General features: G+C 37.3%; 1 protein-coding gene across 1 annotated transcript in view; it reads right to left on the bottom strand.

Annotated features, from left to right (window-relative positions):
• Window positions 1-22,263, bottom strand: part of LOC134381091 (hippocampus abundant transcript-like protein 1) — a 45,689-nt gene that overhangs the window by 20,330 nt on the left and 3,096 nt on the right. Inside the window, exons 2-3 of the mRNA XM_063101153.1 lie at window positions 13,550-13,645; window positions 1,112-1,174 (exon numbers count right to left, since the gene is read on the bottom strand). Of these exons, the coding sequence (XP_062957223.1) occupies window positions 1,112-1,174; window positions 13,550-13,645 (159 nt within the window). The remainder of the gene's footprint in view (window positions 1-1,111; window positions 1,175-13,549; window positions 13,646-22,263) is intronic.

The raw sequence follows: 22,263 nt of genomic DNA on the forward strand, positions 1-22,263 counted from the left end.
GCCTCAAAGAAACCCAATTTGAAGTAAAGACACAAATAGGTTCAAGTAAAAGGACAGGCCACTCGGGATTCCACGTCCAGAATGGCAATGCAAGGAGCTATGAGGACCTGTTCACCAGGAAAAATGGCAAAAATTACTTTTAAAGTTTCCAGAAAATGTCCTAAGGGCATATAACAAATAAAGAAACATTTATTCAAGAAAATCTACTAAATTTCAGTAACAACAGTGAGAATCTGTGGCATGTGCCTGACCCACTCCATTCCCCAACCTCTGAGCTAGTGAGCCAGATGGAAGCTCTATTCTGGGAGGATGTGACCAAAAAGATGGGGCTCCCACTTCCTTTAGCTCTCAAATGATACAGTATCTCAACAGAAGAGGCAGGACACCAGCATTTCTCATCCCCTCTGAATCCAAGTTGCAAAGGCTAAATTCCTAGCGAGTGTGTCTGAGAATTAAGAGGATCCCTTCCTCCATCCAACCCCCACTCATAGTGTGGAAGCCTTACCCCAGGCACAATAGACTGAGGACACTAGAGCACCAACAGCCTTCACCTCACTCCGCTCACTCCTAAGAGGTGGTTTCAGTTGAGAAACACAGAAGCTGGTGCCTGGAGTAGTGGCTCAAAAATTTTGCCCATGGAGAGAGGCAGTTTACAACAAAAGAAACCTCCAAAGTTATTTCCAAAAGAACCAACTTTATTTGAAACGCTGTGGGAAAGTTCAAACTTAAGGGCATTGTCAAAAACAATGCAGATTTTGCTTGTAAGCAATTAAGAGGAGGCTGTTAGCTCTATGAGAGCAACAGGCTAAACTGACTGAAGGTTCTAGCCAGAGCAATGAGGCACGAACGTTTTCTGTACACATTAATAAAAATCAAGTGAGGCCTATAAAGTATTCGCACCACTTTTACCAGTGAATCATTCTATGAATTTAAATCATTATGAATTTGTAATGTATTTTATTCTGACTTTGAAAAACCAGCTAAAAATTTAAATTTAAGTCTCCAGAACAAATAGTAATCATTTCTCCAAGTCCCACGTAAGCCTCCAGAGTTAAACTATTAAAAATTCCTTGCTTTGGTATTTTATAAACCACACAAAAATTGTTCTTACCTTTACACCTTGAATGAGACCATTCATGAGGAATGTGTGTTGAGGAAATGTTTCATGTAGAACCTACAAAAAACCAAACAAGCATCAAGACAATTTCAAATACAAATTAAAGGGAAAGATTTCTGCCTTTATTAATGGCAGGCTATATAAATAAGATAAACTCTGCAATGAAAAGCAAGTATCCAAAAAGGTAAGCTCAGCACTTAAAGTTGCTTTTGCCATAAAACATGTGCAGCAAAAATAGTTTATTGGCTACTTCCCACAACTACCAACAACTTTAAGTGGACACCCACAAAGGGTTATACAAACTCAGGTGTGAACTCAGCTTCACAACACCTTGTTAGTCCAGAAAACTTCAAGCCTTAAATTTGCATTATAGTGATTCAAGACTGGTAGCACCTCCAGATACTTAGTATAAAAAACCTAAAATCATTCCTAAAGAGGCCATGATCGAGGCTTCAAATTGACCACACTTATGTTTTTTCCAAATATAATGACAGCACACAATCAAAGATACCCATATATAAAAAGAAATAAACTGCAAGCAAGAAACAAACACAAAACAAAACTAAAAAAGAAAACAAAGACAAAAAAACACACAGAAACAGATTTTCAAAGATTTCATATTTTGGAATTACCCAACACAGACTTTAAAATGAATATGCTTACTACGTTCCAAGATATTGAAGACATGCTTAAAACTCTTGAACTACAAACTGTAGAAAGTAAATAGCAGATTTAAAAGAGAGGAAAAAAAAAATTCCAGAACAGAAGAAATGTATTAATTTAGGAACTCAATGGATATATTTAATTGAAGATTAGACATAGCTGAAGAGAGAATTGCCAGACAGAAAAGTAGGCAGTTTTAGTCCATTTTGTGCTGCTGTAACAGAATACTGGGTAATATACAATGAACAGAAATTTATTGGCTCACAGTTTCAGAGGCTAGAAACTCCAAGATCAAGGTGTCGGAATCTAATGAGGCCCTTCTTACTGCGTCATTACGTGATGGAAGGGCAAGAGAGAGTAAGAGGGGGCTGAACTTACCCTTTTATGATAGCATTAATCCTACCCATGTGGGTGCAGCCTTCATAGACTAATCACCTCTTAAAGGTCCCATCTCTTAATTCTGTCACAATGGCAATTAAATTTCAACATGGGTGTTGGAGGGGACAAACGTTCTAACCATAGCATAAGCCAAAAGCAGCTATTCAAATCACAGCATAAGCCATAAAGAAGCTATCTCTTTATGAAGAGACAAAAAAGAGTAAGAGACACAGGATCTAAAAAGGAAGTCTGACACAAGTTCAATTAAACTTGTCCTAAAAGGAGAATGAGGCAGAGAGAATACTTTCAGAGCCAATGGCTGAGAATGTACCAAAGCTGATGAAAGACATCCATGCAGAGATTAAAACGGCCTAACAAATTCTAAGCAGTACAAAAAGAAATCTATACTCATAATAAAATTAAAACTACAGGACTCGTCCCCACAGCTGCTGTGCTGGAGCCTGGCAAGCCTGGGAAAGGGAACCCTGGGTAAGGGAAGCGTTTTAAGCTCCTAGGAATTTTAGATGTTGAAAACATTCCCAGTTCTATCTGTATGTGTTTGAGGAACCTCCATACTGTTTTCCATAATGGCTGCACTAATTTACAGTCCCACCAAGAGTGTAGAAAGGTTCCCCTTCTCCGCATTCTCACCAGCACTTGTTACTCTGTCTTTTTGATAATAGCCAGTCTAACTGGGGTGAGATAATATTTCAATGTGGTTTTGATTTGCATTTCATTAATGATTACTGATGTTAAGCATTTTTTCATGTACCTACCTGTTGGCCATCTGTATGTCTTTGAGAAATGTCTATCCAGCTCCATTGCCCATTTTCCAACCAGGTTACTTGTTTTATTACTGTTAAGTTGTTTGAGTTCCGTCTATATTCCGGATGTTAATCCCTTGTTGGATGCATAGTTTGGAAATATTTTCTCCCACTCTGTTGGTTGTCTTTTCACTCTGTTGATTGTTTCCTTTGCTGTGCAGAAGCTTTCTAGTTTCATATAACCCCATTTGTTTGTTTATTTCCTTTCTTGCCTGTGTTTTTGGAGTCTTAGTCATAAAGTGTTTGCCTAGTCCTACATCCTAAATTGTTTCCCCTATGTTTTCTTCTAGGAGTTAGTTTCAGGTCTTATATTTAAGTCAAAGGCCAATTCTTAAAAGTAGCCAGAGAAAGACAGATGCCTTCAAAAGAGCAAGAGTTGAACTAATGAATAGCTTCTTAACAGCAAAAATGAAATCCAGACAGGGAACGTGATATCATCAATATAATAAAGAGAACGAAACAACTGCCACACAGCTAAAATGTCCTTCAAGAACAAAGACAAATAAATACACATTTTTGACCCAACAAAAACTGTAAGAGTTTACTAACTTAGAGACCACAACTAAATGAAATACCAAAAAGAAAAAAAAAACTTCCGAAAAAAGGAAAATAACCCAGATGGAAAGTCAAAGATACAAAATGAAAAAGAGAGCAAAGAAAATGGTAAAGACAAGTAAAAAGTGATTCTACAAAAGAAAAATAATGTGTGTTGTAGGTTTTATTTTCAATTATACAGAATTAAAATACTGATACATTAGCATAAATCAGAAAATTGAATTCAAAGTGTTCTACATTCTTTTTCTATTGTGCATAAGGGTAAAAGTATTGATTAGACTTTAATGAGTTTGCCTGTTACAATGCCATACTACAAAAATAACAGGAGTAGAGAAGAAAACTTGATCTAGCAAGAGAAAAATTAGAATGATATAAAATTACTCAATGCAAGAGGCAAAAAGAAAGAAAGACACAGAATTGTGGTATGAAGAACAAAATAATATGGTTAACTGAATTCAAATGGGCTATATATATTAGCTAAAGGCAAAGCAGTGTTCCCTAAAACCAAATTTTAGATAGGATACGGAACCAAAGGATATCATATATATATCACTGGAAATCTATATTAGTACAATCTCTTTAAAAAACTATTTGGTGAAATCTCACTAAACTAAACTTCTGCATACCTATGGGCCAGCAATGTTTAACTACAAAAGAAAATCATGCTCACCAATACTAAAAGACATGTACAAAAATGTTGACAGCATTCCACCTGGGCTGGAGAACTACACTATAGCTACCGGAGGTGCCTACCACAGCTGGCAAATTGGCTATGACCTGTCTACACACTGATGTACTACTGACTCATATCATATTCTTCAAAGTGTAAGTTAGATGTTAATATGTAACTTTTCAAGAAAAGTTCACCAAAATCCATTTGATTTTCTATCTTCACATAGAAAGCCAGAAGATCTCAAAACATGGGGCTTGAATTACCATGTCACTAATTGGCTAAGTAAGTAGATAGTGGCTACTGCTGTAGAAGGAGTCTGTACTCCAACTATAAAAATAACCTACTCTTACCCCACTTGTCACATTTACATTACTTGCTGCTATGGATTGAATTGTGTCCCTCAAAGTCCGAGTATTAGAAAATTAACCCCCACTGTGACAGTGTTAAGACAGTGGGAAATCCTACTACGGTAACTGAAAAGGTGGGGCCTAGAGGAGGTGATTAGATTGTGAGGATCCTGCACTAGAAAGCAGATTAATCCATTTGATAGTTTAATGGTGGTCATGAACATGATTCTGAGGGCTTTAAAAGGAGATCACATGAGGAGCTCTCTTTCTCCTCCATCTGCCATGTGACACCCTGAGTCACTGAACAGAGTCACCAGCAAGAACAAAGCCCTCACCAGTTGTGTTCCCCAGACTTTGGCCTTCCCAGCCTCTGAAACTGTAAGCAACAAATATGACCTCACAAGACCCAGAACTGCTTACAGAGTCAACAATTAAAACTGGAGCTGCACAAAAAGCCTTCCCCAGAGAATTAGCAGCAAAGCAGCAATTTAGCTCAACCACAGGGCTCAAGTGCTGCTTCCCACAGGAAGTTCCCCCATTTCAGAAGTAACCAAAGCACAACAAATTAGTTCCAGTGCAGAGTTTAAGTAGTGGGAATAACAAATAATCCAACACAGAACTGAAAGAAAAAACAAAACACCTACAGATCAAAGTTCTGATATTAACCAGTAAATGTCTAACATCACCAAAGAACACCTATAAAACCTAAAAGGACCAGAAGCCCCCAAGCCTCTGAGCTGGGTGGGGGGGGCTTAGAGCCTCAGCCACGCCCCCCCGCATGTTCAAAGTCTGCATCAAGCCCAGCGATGACTACTGAACTGCTGCTGGAATCACTCCAGGCCCCTGAGCTGGAGTTTGGGGGGCCAAGAGCCTCAGCCACAGCCCCCCGACATCCACATCCAGTTCAGTGAGGACCGCCAGGCAGCTGCTGGAAGCACCCTGGGCTCCCATGTTGGGGTGGGGACACGGGCCTCAGCCATGCCCTGCTGAAGCTCACATCCAGCCAAACCATAATTGAGATGCTGCTGGAAGCCCCCTGGGCTCCCCTGTGGGAATGAGGAGGGGGTGCTACAGGCCTTGATCATGCCCCCTTTCTCCCAACCCATCCCCCTGCCCCTTCCCTTCTTCCCCCAACTGCTCTGCAACATCTTAGAATGTAAAAATAGTAATAGCAATAATACTAAATAAAGTTTTTAAAAAATAAAATAAGTAAAAAAACCAAAATTACATTACTTACAGCAGCATCAAAAAACATCAAATACCTAGGAATAAACCTCATGACAAATCTCAGCACAGAAAAATATAAAACATTATTCAGAGAAATTTTTAAAGACTAGATAAAAGGAGGATAATACCATGTAGACAAGAAGACATGTCAATTCTTCCACAATTAATCTATAGTAAATGCAAACACAATCAAAATTCTCAACAAATTATTTTGTGCATATTGAAGAGCTAGTTACAAAATATATATGCACATAAAAAATGCCTAGGCCAAGGCAATCTTGAAGAAGAATCAAGCTACAGAACATATACCAGATACTGCTGTAGAAATCAATACAGCATGGTGGTGGCACAAAGACACGTAGATAAATAGAATTCAACACTCAGAAACAAACCCGTGGTATATGGTTACCTGGTTTATGACAAAGTTGACACTGTATGGTAGGGCAAGAAGAATTTTTTCAAGAAATGATGCTGATTCAACTCAAATGCATCTTGACAGCTACCAAACGCAATGATCTTTTCTATATGGATGGTAGACCTATGTGTTAACAATAAACCAATTAAGCTTTGGGGGTAGAAAAATTTTCTTAAACAGGATTTTTAAAAAGCACTAATTAAAAAAAATTAATTGAATTACATAAAAATTAAATTAAAAGTTAGTGTCATCAAAAGACACTAGTAAGAGAGTAAAAAGATAATCCAAGGACGGGGAAAAGATATAAGCAATAAATGTGTTTGCAAATAAACACACACATATAAATGCAAAAAAGAACTTGTATCCAGATTATATAAAGAACTCCTCCAAATAATAAAAAAAAAAGGGCAGACAACCCAATTTTTAAAAAATGGATGAAACACATGAACTGACATTTCACAAAGACATATTCACATGGCCCATAAGTATATGTAAAAGGGGTTAACTTCACTGATCACTAGGCACATGCAAATTAACAGACCACAATGTATCCACCACAATGGCTAAAATGAAATATCAATTGTTGGTGAAGATGAGAAGCCTGCCTGGTTGGATAGTAAATTGGTTCAACCACTCTGGAAAACTTTTGGCAGTATATACTGAAGTTGAACACAACCCTGCAATTTCACACTTAGATATATACTCTAAGAAACATGTACACACATTCACCAAAAGACATACACAAGAAATATCACAACAGCAATATCTGTAATAGGCAAAAACTGGAAACTCAAATGTCCATCAACAATAGAATGGATTTGTGTCAACAGTAATTCACTAGGAGGATTCACAGGACTCAAACTGTTATACTTACAGTTACAATTTATTATAGCAAAAGCACACAAAAGCAAAATCAGCAAAGGGAAAAGGGACACCTGGCAAAGTCTGGAGGAAACCAGGTACACACTTCCAAGAATCTTCTCCAGGTGGAAACACACAGGAAGCATTTAATTCCTCCAGCAATGAACTGTAACAGTGTCATGTGAAATATTATCTACCAGGAAGGCTTACTTGAGCCTATGAGTCCAGGGATGTTATAGGCACACGACGAATGACTGCAGTTACCAAAGCCACAGTTTATGAGAAGGAAAGGTGTTCCCCGTGAATAATGCTGTTTACACAAACTACATAAATTTGTACAGTAAAGTTCAAGGACGCAAAACATCAACAGCTGCATATTATAAAGGAGACAGACCTCACAGATTTTGTCCAAGCAGGTTACTAAACAAGTAAAACAAAAACAACTCTTGGGAGAAAAGTAAGAACCCAAAGTTGTAAAAATTTATTATTTAAATGTACAGCTTTCAACAAAAAATGATGAGATATGCAAAGAAACAAGACAGTATAACCCACTCAGGACAAAAGTCAGTTAATAGAAACAATCTCTGAGTGTCCCCAGATGTTAAATATATGAGTAGCAGACAAAAAACTTCAAAGCACCCACTATAAATATGCTGAAAAATCTAAAGAAGTCAATGTTTAAAGAATTAAAGGAAAGCATAATGACAATTAATCAGTGAATAGGGAATTTCAATGAAAATATAAAAATTATAAAAAAGTCCTGAAGTTGAAAAGTTCAATAACGAAAATGAACAATTCACTACAGGAACACAACAGCAGATTTAAGGTTACAGAAGAAAGAATCAGTAACCTCAAAGAAAAATAAATAGAAATTCTTTAACCTGAAGAACAAGGAGAAAAAAAAATTGGCAAAAAAAGAAAACAATAGCACCTCAGAGACTCGTGAGACATTATCAAGTGTAAAAACATATGTGTAATGAGAAAGGAGTAGCAAAAATATTTGAAGATATAATGGCCAAAAACTTTCTAAATGATAAAAAGTATTAATCTGCAAAACCAGAAAGCTCAACAGATCCCAGGTAAAATAAACACACAGAGATCCATGCCTAGAAACTGCAAAAGACAAACAGGAAACCCTTAATGCAGCACGAGAAAAACATGAATCACCATGTATAGCAGGAAGCAACCCATTTACTCTGCAAAGGGATAGATAGTAAATATTCTAGGCAACATGGTCTGTGTTGCAACTACTCAGCACTGCCATTGTAGCACAAAAGCAGCCACATTCAATAAGCCGAGCTGTGGTCCATGAAAGCTTGATTTATGGACACTGACATTTGCATTTCATATGAATTTTCATGCGCCACTAAATATTCACTTTTGATTTCTACCAACTATTTAAAAACGTAAAAACCATTCTTGGCACAAAGATAGCACAAAAACAGCGGTGAGCCAGATGTGGCCCAGGGGCCATAGTTTGCAGACCCCTGACATAAAGAGAATGACACTTTTTATTAACGGCTGACTTCCCATCAGATACAAGAGATGCCAGGAACCATGTAATGATATATACTAAAAGTACTGACAAATCTGTACCAAAATCAGAATGCACAGCAAATGTTTCATATACCAAATTTTAAGACAAGGAGATCCACCAATGGTTATCGTATATTGCCATATCAAATATAACAATTATAATGTTAATAAGGAAAGTTGGAGATCAGCAATGGTCTTTTTTTTAAGCATTCACTTGTTTACTGATTTAAAGTATGCTACAGACTACAATACACAATAATAAAACAGGAGTAAATGCCAAGCAAAGCTCATTGCACCTGTGTGGTTAATGCTCCTTACAGCATAACCATCAACTGTGCAAGAGAAAGCAAAGATTTAACAAATAGTGATGATGTAAATACTCATTTGATTTTAATAATTATACGGCACACAAGCAGGCAGGTTCCGGGTACTCTGGTCAACATTAGAAAACTATCAAAACCATAAGGTGAAACTGGAATGATTCCAGAAAGCAAGACAGTCTTCATGTAAGTTCCTTTTCAAGTGAAGAGCAAATTATTCAACAAAGTGCTGGAGTTAGCTGCTGCAAAAATGCCTAGCAACAGTCTCATCCCATCCCAACCACTCCAGCTCCTGAAAGGAAACAATGATTAAATGAAAGAAATAGGAGGGCTGGAATGCAGAGCAAATAAGAGCCTGCTGAAACAGAATACATGTTTATTCAATGAATGAATGGACACATATTTTGAGAGTCAGTTAGGAAGAAGGAATAGAAAATTAAATGTGGCAGGAAAGTGTATAAAGAGCATTCTTTAGCTTATCAGATCAGCACACAAAAAGAAGGTGTAGTGGGGAATACTGAGTCCTTGAATCTATAGCAGGATTTCAAGAAGGTCAGCTTGCAAAAGAAAATCCACAAATCGCAAGAAATGAAGCTCCTACATTTTACAGGAACTAAAATTAAGTCTACTTTTATTGAAAGAAGTCTTCAATTTAAATATACATGAAGACATTTAAATTGGTTTAATCAGATTATTTACAATAAACTGAGGTCAGGCCCTCAGGATGTATGTTTTGACTAGAGTAACGTTAGGCAGAAACATAATACAAGAAAGAGGTCATTTTTATGTACAAATTACTACTACTACTACTACTACTACTACTACTACTACTACTACTACTACTACTACTACTACTACTACTACTACTACTACAAGTAAGCCCACTGTGTGAGGCCAATTTTACAATTTTCCCCTGGTGTATTAAGAGTAGAGATCTTTCTGATGGTGCTTAATAAACAAAATGAAGTTGCAATCCAGGCCATGGCTACATAAGGAAGACAACAAATCTCAAGAAGAAAATGACTGCTGACTAAGAAGTAAATTGTTCTACACTATACCAAATAGGTGCTAATTAGTGCCAGATGCACAATTACTCAGACTGGACAAATTTTAATACATATGTACTGTTCTGGATTTCCAAATTATGTTCTCAAGATTGATTATTCTCACCTTGATGGAAATAAGAGAGTGCTGTCCACTGGCTACAGTAAGGGGGAAAAAAAAGAACACAGGTTAATAGTTACACCATGGTGGGTGATGAATTCAAGATGCTAAGAACTAGAAACTGGACAACAGCAAACTCCAGCATAAAAAAAGAGGATAAATGAACTTCAGCTATACAGAAATAAACCCTAGTTTTGTCTCTTCCTTATCAAACAACCCAACATTATCACTTCTTTGTTCAACCAGAAAGGGCAAAAAGTGGAGGCGATATGCCAGAGAAAATCCCTTTTTCCAGAAGAGGAGTGAACCAGTCTCCCCAGTTAAAAAAGATATACGGTTAGCACACTGTGGTGGGAAGGGTGTGGGAGTCAGGAAAGTAGAAGACATTTAGCTTAATTACACCACACCAAGGAGGCCAGAAAAACAGAATGAGCACATCTACTAACTCAGCAACACTTCTTCCACGATGCTACAGAATGATGCAAGCCACTGTACTCCTCATACCTAAACGTTCACTTTAGCCAAATGTCTGCAAGCAGCCTGAGTGCTCAGAACCTTAAAGAGGCAGTAGACAGCATGTTAGCTAAGACTGCATTCCAGGGTCTACCAGGGACATGGAAATCCTAGGAAAACTATCTCCTTTGGGCAGTTACAAGGAAGGTGCATCAATCTCTGGGGTCTATTAAAATTAAAAGTATTCAAATAAAAAGGGATCTGACAATCTAGTAGAGAGTCAGAATGGCCAAAGGATTTTTACGGTCTGGAAGGTGGGTTTAGAATTTCTGACAGGGCATCAAATTTACTAAGGTATTCTTTCTTCATTTCAATTTAATTCTTACCAAACAAAGAATGATCACAGGATTACTTCTATATTGAGAAACCTACCAAACCACTAGAACAGATTACAGGCAACTGATTGCATCAGAAAGATACTATTTTGAAACTCTGTAACCTAAAGAAGCTGGGGAAAACGAGAGGCAGTTGGGCAGACTGAGCTGCAGATAGAATTGGAAAATCTGGTTTATCATTTTCCAGAATTACCTCAATGAGCAGGGAGATTGGCTCTATACATTAAAGAAATCTGACCCTATGGAACAACAAACCTGCTGAAACCATCCATCTCAGTTCTCCCCAGACAACAAATACTCATGACACTGAATCATCATCAGGAAACACTTCAAGGTGCTATGTATGACACAGCAACCACAGTCTGTTTTCTGAGGGTCCCTTAAGTTCCACATCTCACCTGCTGCCTCCTACCCCTTGGAGACTCCGCAACCAAACTCTTCAATCTGTGAGCCAGAAGCCTTATCACCCATGTTCTTTGGAATCCAGTCCCATCATGGCCTTTGATCATGCTTGTATGAGGCAATCGTAGTAGCATCCCCTTTAAAGGGAAGAAGTTTGACTCTTTTGTTCATATTTTGAATTACTGCCAGGTTATTAAACACAAAATGATTGGGCGGGGAGGGGGAAAAAGCTGAGGGAAAAAGAAAATCAGAGAACTGGAGCCAAAAACTGAAAAACCAAAACAAAAAAAATAGTTCCTTAAAATGAGTGGCCTGGTCTACCTTACACCCATTAGGATAGCTACTATTAAAAGTTAAAAAAAAAAAAAAAAAAAAAGAATTACTCTATGATCCAGCAATTCCACTTTTGTGTATATATCAAAAAGAATTATACTCAGGGACTTGAACTGATTTTCATACACCCATGTTCACGGCAGCATTATTCATAATAGCCGAAAGGTGGAAGCAACCCAGTGTCCATTAATGGATGAATAGATAAACAAAATGTAGAATATACACATAATGGAACATTATTCAACCTTAGAAAGGAAGATAATTCTGACACATCCTACAATGTGGATGAACCCTGAGAACATTACACTAAGTGAAACAAACCAGTCACAAAAAGACAAATACTGTATGATTCCACTCATATGAGGCAGTCAGGGTAGTCAAATTCATAGAAAGAATAGTGATTGCCAGGGACTGAGGGAAGGGGCATATAGCGAGTTCAATGAGTAAAGAATTTCAGTTCTGCAAGACAAAAAGAGTCCTGGAGATGGACGGGGGTGATGGCTGCACAGCATTATGAGTGTGTTTAACACCACTGAACCACACACTTCAAGATGGTTAAGATGTTAAATTTATGTCACGTGTATTTTAACATAATAAAAAATATTGGGGAAAAAAAAAAGAGTGGCCTGGTATGTCTATATTCATACTAAAAATGCGTCTTGGAGAAACACATTAAGTACCAACTCTGTGTCCCAGGCAGCACTAGGCACTAGGGACACAGCGATGAAAGGCAGAATCTCATGAAACTTGGAATGGGGTGGCTGACCCCATGGCTCACTCGGAGAGTGCGGCGCTGGTAGCGCCGAGGCCGCGGGTTCAGATCCTATATAGGGATGGCCGGTGCACTCGCTGGCTGAGCGTGGCGTGGACCACGCGGTGCCGAGGGTTGTGATCTCCTTACCGGTCAAAAAAAAAAACAAACTTAGAATGGGGACTACTTACCTGTAGTAAAGCACTAGGAAGGAAAAGGAAGGGCAATAAGAAAGACCAAAAGAGGATTAAAGATACAGGCAATTTTTTGTAAGTCCACTATTCACCCAGAGTTATAATTTTCATTAATCAAACTGTGTTAAATGTGCCAGAAGAATAAAAAATTTTAAGAAGTTTATACCAAAATCTTATGTAAGGCTAGCTGGCTAATAGCCACTATCTAAAGTTCTCTATTTTCTAAACTTAATCGGGGAGCAAAGATATCTGTACCCAAAGGGATTATCTGGTAAGGCAAAGTGATGATTGGGAAGACTTAACCACCAATGATTTTCAAAGAAAATTTAAGACAACTAAAACTTAAGGCCAATTTAAAATATCTTTATTAAAATTAAGTGTGTAGGCACCTAAAATCTGGCCTCCAATCTTTTTTTTGGTATTTCTCTTCCTTATAACCACACCATTTATCAAACATCCAAGTCCTTGCTAGGAAATTCTGAAGAAAATGGTTGTAGATAAGCTACCAAAAACAGAAATTTGGACATTCTTACCATTATTACTTTCAATGTTACAAGGTACTTACCAATCTCCTATTTACTATGTCCTTAAGTTAAAGACCATTAACATCCACATAAAGATTTTACAAATTTCAACAATGCTTTGCAATTATTTATTATAGAGTATCTTAAAGATCTTCCTAAATACATACAGTTCATTCATATAACACCACTCCCAAGACTCTGGTTCAGTGAGAGTGCAGTGCTTCCCCCGAATATTTACCCAGGTGTTTCACTGCAGGTGGTTCTCAGACCACACAGTAGAAACAACCCAATGGAACGAGCACTCTTAAGTCACTATCAAGAGCTATTCCATATACCTACACATATATACCTGGGGATGTATGCCTCAGAACTTCTCCCTTGCTCTTATAAATAAGCATCCAGTTCAGTAATACTTACAGTCAACATTGGAGTTGTCAGAAGGTCCCACGCAAAGAATTCAAGGAAGATGACAACAGCAGCATGGTGTACACTTGGTCGGCCAAAGCCTTGTAGCTAAAAAAAAATAAGAAAGTTACTATGAAAAATACTGTAAAGAGATACAGGTATGATGGATTTTGGATGTGGCCAGCGCCATTGTGCATACAATAAGCACCAGGACGAAATAGCTGCCAGCCTCGTCTTCCACTCCAGCACCAAGCCCCTCCCCTTTTCCCTTTACCAGAAGCCTCCTGACTTAGAAACAACTTTCTGGCTTCTGCATTGGTGCAGTTCTCCAGCCAGTTACATCAACCTAATGGTCCCTCCCCCTGTACATTTTGCACCCAAAAGTTAATATAAACCTTTGCAAACCCATTGTTGTGGCTGTCCCCATTTTCAGGGCAGCCCTGGGCTGCCTGCCACTTTGAGCATAGCTTGGCAGATTTTCTTCTTTTAATAAAGCTTGAACAGTACCCGGCACCTCAGCTCACTTTCTTTCAAGGTAGAGCATTGCTATCCTGAAAATTTGAACTCCAAAATGCTCCAAAATCCAAACTTTTGGGGCTGGCTGGTTGGCTCAGTTGGTCAGAACACAGCTTTATCATATCAATGTCACAGGGTCAGATCCCCTCACTGGCCAGCCACCAAAACCAACCAACCAAAATTCAAAACTTTTAAAGCACTGACATGATGCTCAAAGGCAATGTTCACAGGAGAATTTCAGATTTTTGGATTAGGGATGCTCAACTGGTATGTATGCTCCAAATATTCCAAAATCTGACACTTTTGTTACCAAGCATTTCAGATAAAGGATACTAAACCTGTGTAAGAAATCCACTGTCTTAAAATGCTATAGAAAGAACTTTGTAAAATAAATTTAGGACCTACCTATATTACTTAAGATAAAAGTTCATTCTGTGGTATCTCTGATTCCTTTACCTCCCCTAATCATGGAAGATGCTAAGACTGTAAACTTTCTACTTGTCCAGTCAATACAAATCACTGGAACTCTGGTAGAAAATCAACTGGGTCTTCAAGAGACCAAGGGTCCAGGACCTGACTATTCTGTCCCTTACTAATTAGGTGTTCGTCAGCAACTTAACCTCTCCAGGCCTGTAGTTTTCTTAGCTATAAAATGAAAGAGATGGGTATAGGGGTCATATGCTCAGAAGCCTCAGGGGAAGCTCATTATTTAAATAATGGGAGTGGGGGACTAGGTCAAATCTGAAAACACACTCCATATCTAAAGGTGTCAAAATCCAGCTTTCAGTTTCTGCCTAATCTGTATTTTTCTGCAGTTTGTGAGTTCCTGAGATAAAATCTAAAATCCCTCAGATTTAAGGGAGTTTCTTTGACTCTGTGACAATGTTTATTGCAAGATCAGATGCTCTGCTAATACTTGGTAGTAACTGGAAGAGATACTTACAAAAGCCTTTGTAAAACCCACACTATCCCCATGCATCTATTTCCAAGTCTTCAAAAGGTAAAAGTACACCTTCACAGTTTAACTAGAATCTAATCATGAGGAAACCGACAAATCCAGATTGTAGGAGAGTCTGTAAGACAACTGGCTTGGTCTCCTTAAAATATCAATGTCATAAAAAAATGAAAGTAAAGGCAAGGAGACTGGTCTAGAGTAAAGGAGACCACAGTCATGACAACCAGATGGGTGCTCCTGGACTAGATCCTGGATGAAAGGGAACAATAGGAAAAATATGAATATTACTATATATTAGATGATCATATGGCACTAATGTTAAATTTATTGGGTATTTTTGGTGTGTGCAACTTACTGTCAAATGGTTTGGGGGAAAAAAAGGTGCATACATATTTTCTAAATCAAATGCTACAAAATGTTACTTGCTGAATTTAGATGAAGGGAATATGAGTGTTCATATTTTTATTCTTTAATTCTTTATAGTTTTGAAATTTTTAAAAAAATAGCCAAGTACAATTGTTATTAAATACTCCAACCCGCAAATTTCTCAATGTCTAATAATAAGCAGTTAGTTTTTCAAAGCCATTAAATAACATTTTAAAACAAAGCATTTCACAAAGTTTAAAAGAAGAAAAAAAGGATCATTTAAGTACCTAACTACTCAACAAAATCAAAAGGCCCTTAACATACCAGGACACCCTTCAAAAAGTAATGGCTTTTGCGAGTCCTTTATCAACAGAACGGTGAATGGAAATGGAGCAGCTCTTCACCCTCTGCCTCTGACAAAGCCTTCTGAGACCCTCTGTGCCCCTCCTTCCTCTTCAATCCTTCCAGCTGCTGGAGTCAGAACCCTGCCTGACTACTCTTTGGCTCGCTTGCTCTCCCCAGGTCAGGTCCTCTACCCACTCCTCCCTGGATTACAGAATACTTTCAAAAGGGGTCCCCTGCTTCCACACTTGCTCGGCAGCCAAAGTGATCCATTGAAATGTAAATCAGATCCTGTTCCCCTTCTGATCCACTCTCCCTGGCTCCTACCGCATTCAGTCAGCCATCTTACGTGTCCAACAAGGTCCTACAACTCCCTATCCCCTTGTTATGCCCTACTATTTTCAGAGAATTTCTCACAAAGTTTACAATCCATTTTTACTTATTGTCTACCTCCCCTGGATGTAAATGTCATGAAAAAAAGGATTTTTGTCTGTTTTGTTCAATGATCCATTTCAAACAGCCCTTCTCTTATCTCACTATGAGTTAAGTACTCAACAAAACACTAGTGGCATGGAAAAAGAATCTCTTCTGAGACTAATTTTCCTGTTCCCTTTCATTTTAAAAAGCAAAATCCAGAATGTGGAAAAAATTTTGGAACAAATGGCCTAGTTTCAACAAAGAAATGACATGGGTAACAGGAAAAAAGGGAACTATACAGTATATTGATTACAAGAAATTAAAGAAATATTAATCAAAAGCAATGAGTGGACTTTGGATTTTGACTAAAACTCACTGGAAAAAAGATAATTTTGAGACAATCATGGAAATATGAAAATAAATTGGCTATTAAATGATACTACAGAGCCATAATTATTGTAACAATGGTATGAAGTTAGAGATTTCAGAAATCCTTATCTCTTAGGGATACATACTAACATACTTATTTGTGAGAGGAGATGATGCCTGCAATCTGGTTTAAAATCTACAGCTAAAAAAAATAAATAAAAGTAAAACAAAAGTAGGAGGAGTAGCATAGATGGAAGAAGTAAGAGTGAAAAGTGATGGTTACTGAAGAGAAGTGAGAAGTACATGGAGGGCAGGGTCACTGCATTTTTCTCTGTGTATAAAAACTTCCATAATAACAGATTTTTTTTTTATGTTTGGGAGATCAATGATGGAATATGACATTTCACAGAAAATTATTCCAAGTCCGGGTTTATCTTAGGCTTTGTACAATTCAGCTTATAAATTCTCTGGCATTCCTTCAGAACCAGCTCCTCCTATCCACTACACCTATGTTTAGAAATTAACTTTCAGTGACTGAAAGTTTTAGGCACTTCCTCTTCATGGAAAAGAAGCAGGTACATTTGACCTCAGGAAACTGAAATTTATACTCAGCAGTACTTCAATAAATGTCAACAAAATCATTAATATTAGAGTGCTGGGGAAATGGTACTGGCATGGCTAAAACACAGAAAACATCAATTTTTAAAAAGCTGTATATAAATTGTGAACTGGGAAGCAGAATATGGATTACTGTCAATTTACTAATATCCAACCCCAAAATGTCAGCTGTCTAACCTGTCACAGAGGATTACTAAGAGAACTTAGTTTCACCTCTGTGTAAATAAATTAGAAAGTAATAGATTTTCAATATGAACCACATAAAATATAGAACACTGGATTACAAAAGAATACATATACATTTGTGTACTTTTAAGTTCTGGCTAGACAGCAGTTGGCAAACTCTTAAGTCTAAAATCTAATACTCAGTTAAGTAGCTTAACAAAGTCCAATTCTTGGAGTAAAAAGCGATGTATGAGTAAGTAGCCTATATGCATTTACTAATGATATCCTAATTATCCTGGTAAAATTCTGATAGGTACCCATCCACATTACAAATCAAGTGATTCCAAACAGTAGGTGAATACGTCAATAAATGGCCTAAGTGTTACTTTTTTTCTGAGCAGCTGGCTGGTATGAGGATCTGAACCCTTGACCTTGGTATTAGAATAAGTGTGTTCTAAAATGCCAGACCCCAAAGTATTAATCTTGAATCATTCATTTTATTTATCAAGAATCATGCATACAAAAATCTTAAAAACTCTTAAAATAGCTCACAACGGATAGCATAAGAGGGCTACCCCATCCGTTTCTCATTTTCAGTTCCCATGGTTGGTATTCTTCCCCAGGCATTGTTGCTCTGCTTTATGAAGACCAATGGAATGCAGATACATGTGTCTACAATGCTGATTAAATATAAAAACAGATACACACTGTAGTTTGTGTGCACACATCTTTTTTATTATGCAATTTTTAACACCTTGCAAAAAAACAACAAATTGCCTTTTTGTTCACTAACATTACATATTTAAATATTATCAATTAGAAACTATTTGATTTAAGAAACATCTCTTCTAGAATGCAAATAATTTTTCACTCTCATCTCTGCATAAATTACTTTAGTTGAACTATCATTCATCCCTAGCCGAGAACAATGATAGGGAGAAAAATGTGGCATAACAGAAGGGCCTGGGTATGGAGGGGAACTGTGAGGGCAACCAGATATGGGAAGGTGACAAAAATAAATCTGCCTTCATTCCAACTTTAAGCTCTCAATGACCAGAATGCTGATAAAAAATAGTCATACACTTTTAATTGGATTAATTTTAAAAAAAGAAAATTTAATCCTGTAAATTATCTGAGCTAATTAGGAAGGTTTTATCAAAAATTAACCAATTATTTCCAGTTGAGCCTGATCTAGTTCAGCCTCTCTGGATCAGCTGTATGTCTCCCCAGTCCATTTCTGCCCCTTCATAAATCAGTAAGGAATATCTCAAGATATCCCAATTCCAGACATGTTTAGAAGCAGAGCACAAAAAGTATACAATAATGTCTCTGCACACTCATGCTACCATCTCTCTCATACAAACCTGCCCTTGATTCCTTTTTCCTGTCCCCTCCAATCATTTGTTTAAAATAAACTCAGAGTGATCTTTCTAAAAATACAAATCTTATCCTATCAATCCTATGGAATACTGCAAAAAATGAGCTACTGCAAAAAATGAGCTATACAACAACTTTCTATCAATTCTATCAAAAGAAACATCAAAAGTCTATTTCTCCACTTTCCTAGATGCATGCTGGCTTAACTTGATCTAACCAAAGTTAGGGGAAGTGACAACATGGACTTCTGAATCTAGGCCTCCAGAGGTCTTCAAGACAACCACGTAGAGAAATCTCTTCTAGCCACAGGAAGATGAGAGCCCATGAGCTTCTCCCTATTAAGGCCTTGTAGATCAAGCAGTTAACAGCCATCACCAACAGCCAGACACAGGAGCAAGGTCATCTTAGATCACCCAACTCCAATCACGCCTGCCGAAGACTGCAGAAGCATGAGAAACCCCAAGTGAAAACAATGAACAAACCAGAGCTGAGTTCACCTAAATTGCTAACCCAAAGAAATGTCATAAATGGTGGTTAAGCCACTAAATTTTAGGTTTGTTTCTTATGTGGAAATTATTAACTGATATGACCCCCCTTTGCCCTCACAGTGAAGATTAAACTCTTTTAAGACTTTTCATGAGCTTTCATGACTTCCATAGCTTTCTAATCTTATCTCTCACCCCATATTTAATAAAATATTTGTGAGATGAAAGAATATTCTCCATTCAAACATCATTTTTTTACTATTTTAAAGAGTAGATGTTTTACAGACATTTGTGGTCAGAAGGGGCAACAAGTACTGCTAAGATCAACGTTTAGAAGCCTAGCCTAAAACACATGTAAACAGTTCTGTGTATCTGTGGTGCTGAGGGATGGTGGGAGGATGAGTGTCATTTGTTTTAAAATACAAGGGTACTTCAAAAAGTTCGTGGAAAAACAGATTAAAATATAAGCACGTGAAACATTATAGAACATGGATGAAACTTGAGAACGTAAAGTGAGATAAACCAGTCACAAAAGGACAGACACTGTATGATACCACTTAGGTTGCACAATAATGTGGACTCTACAAAAGTGAACTGTACACTTAAAAATGGGTAAGACAGTTAATTTTGTGTTGTGTATTTTACCGCACTTAAAAAACTATGTATACAAAAACACACGTGCATGTGGAGTATCCAAAGTTACGTGCGGGCCCCAAAAGAGCATCCTCCCCCTTTGGAGAAGTCATCCTTAAAAGCCACGAACGCTGAAGGGAAGGAAGCCGCTGTGATAAAAGGTCTAGACTTGTTCCTGAGCTGCCTGTCACATTAGGGTACTCCAGGGTACAAACTGGAGGGATCTTGTGTTTTAACAGATAAAAAGATAAAGAAAATATAATATATATATACACAATGGAATACTATTCAGTCATAAAAAGGAAGGAAATCCTGTCCTTTGCAGCAATATGGATGAACTGGAAGACATTATGCTAAGTGAAATAAGCCAGGCACAGACAGATAAATACCACATAATCTCACATATATGTGGAATTAAAAAAAAGGTGAACGCACAGAAGTAGAGAGTAGAATGGTGGTTACTGGGGCTGGGGCTGGGGCTGGAGGTGGGGGAAGATGTTGGTAAAATGATACAAAATTGCAGTTACACAGGGAGGAATAAGTTCAAGAGATCTACTGTTCAACATGGTGACCGTTCCTAGTAACAATGTATTGTATTCTTGAAAACTGCTGAGAGTAGATTTTAAGTGTTCTCACCACAAAAATGATAAGTATGTGAGGTAAAACATATGTTAATTGGCTTGATTTAGCCAACCCACAATGTATACATATTTCAAAACATCATGTTGTATATCATAAATACACACGATTTTTGTCAACTAAAAAAATTAATTAAAAATTTTAAAAAAGAAGAAAATAACTCCTATACCCAGCCCTGTTTACTACTATGACTCCCTTGTAAGGAGATATGAGAAGGGGTTTAACAGCTCTCTGAGTAAACAGAAGTTTGTAACTTGTCATCAGAACTTGTCATCCAAACAAGCACTCTCTGGGATTTCACTCAAAGTAGGGCAGAGTAAACAACCAATGAATCACTGTACAAATATTCCTAAAAGTTAGCTAATGAGATTAAATACAAAGAACCAAAATACTAAATTTGTAAAAGGCAGTATTAAGGGAACTACATACATGGGTTTAGTATTATTCTTCTACCTAACATTTTATAAAACAGTCAAATGTGTTGACTTCTGTTTTACTTTCTAATAACATAAGGTGTGAGGAAAGTGGAGTCAGTACAGTCAGGCCCCTCGCATCAGATCTGACTGGATATGATTGAGCACGTCCTTTGTACACAAGCTGCGTGAGAGTAGTCAGTGCGCGCGTGTGCCCGCGTACCTTTGGGGTTGTTGTCATTTTTTGTGTACTCTTCAGTACGGAAGGCAGCGGCTCTGAACCGCTGTTGGGCAGAGCTTGCGTCTAAAAATAAAGCATGTCCACTGTGCCTGCGGCTGCTCAGTTTTTCTTTTGACTACCTGGCTCAGGACCCACACAGGATGGGGTAGAAGGGTCTGTCATCCAGCCTGACACAAGGGTACTTCAAAAAGTTCAGGAAAAAATGGAATTAAAAGATAATGCGAACATTTCCATGAACTTTTTGAAGACCCCTTGTGTACACACACACTACACACTTTTTTAAAAATTGTAACTGTTACATGACTATATGAAAGCTGTAAAATTTTGAAGGAATATATATATATATATATATATATATATTCAATTTTCCATACGTAATCACATGGTTAGAAATTTGGTACATATGTACATTTATAGGTTAAAAAATATTTTTACAAAATCGGTAACAGTATACATATTACTTTTCCTTAATCTTTCTTTTTCCATGTTACTGTATGCAGATCCACATTGTTTTTAATAGCTACTCAGTATCCCACTGTATGAATGTACAATTTTAACCATTCCACTATTGACAGATATCTGCGAAGTTTCCCCTTACGTAAAACTGTTGTAATTAACTTTTTATTTTTAAACATTTTAGTTTAAGATAATTTTAAACCTACAGAAAAGCTGCAAAACTAATTCAAGTTTCCTGTATTACCTACACCCAACTTCCCTAAATGTTAAAATCTTCTATAACCATGGTATAATTATCGAAACCAGGAAATTAGCATTGCTACAATACCTTAATCTACATATCTTATTTTAATTTTGCCACTTATCCCATTTTCTTTTTCTGGTTCAGAATTAGTTCTTAGATTTCTTTAGGCTCTTCCAATCTGAGGCAGTTCCTAATACTTTTATTTTTTACTTTCATCATCTTGACACTTTTGAGAAGTAACAGTATATTTTTCACCAATTACTTGTAGAATGTCCCTCAATTTGCATATGTCTAATATTCTCTCATGATTAGGATGAGGTTATGCATTTTAAATTATTTTTTAATGAGGTATAAGTCACATCTCATAAAATTCACCATTTTCAAGTGTAAATTTCAGTGGTTTTTAGAATATTAACAAGGGTACACAACCAACACCACTATCTAATTCCAGAACATTTTCATCATCCCCCAAAGAAACTCCACAACCATG

Source organism: Cynocephalus volans, chromosome 6 (genome assembly GCF_027409185.1).
Source record: "Cynocephalus volans isolate mCynVol1 chromosome 6, mCynVol1.pri, whole genome shotgun sequence".
Taxonomy (NCBI): domain Eukaryota; kingdom Metazoa; phylum Chordata; class Mammalia; order Dermoptera; family Cynocephalidae; genus Cynocephalus; species Cynocephalus volans.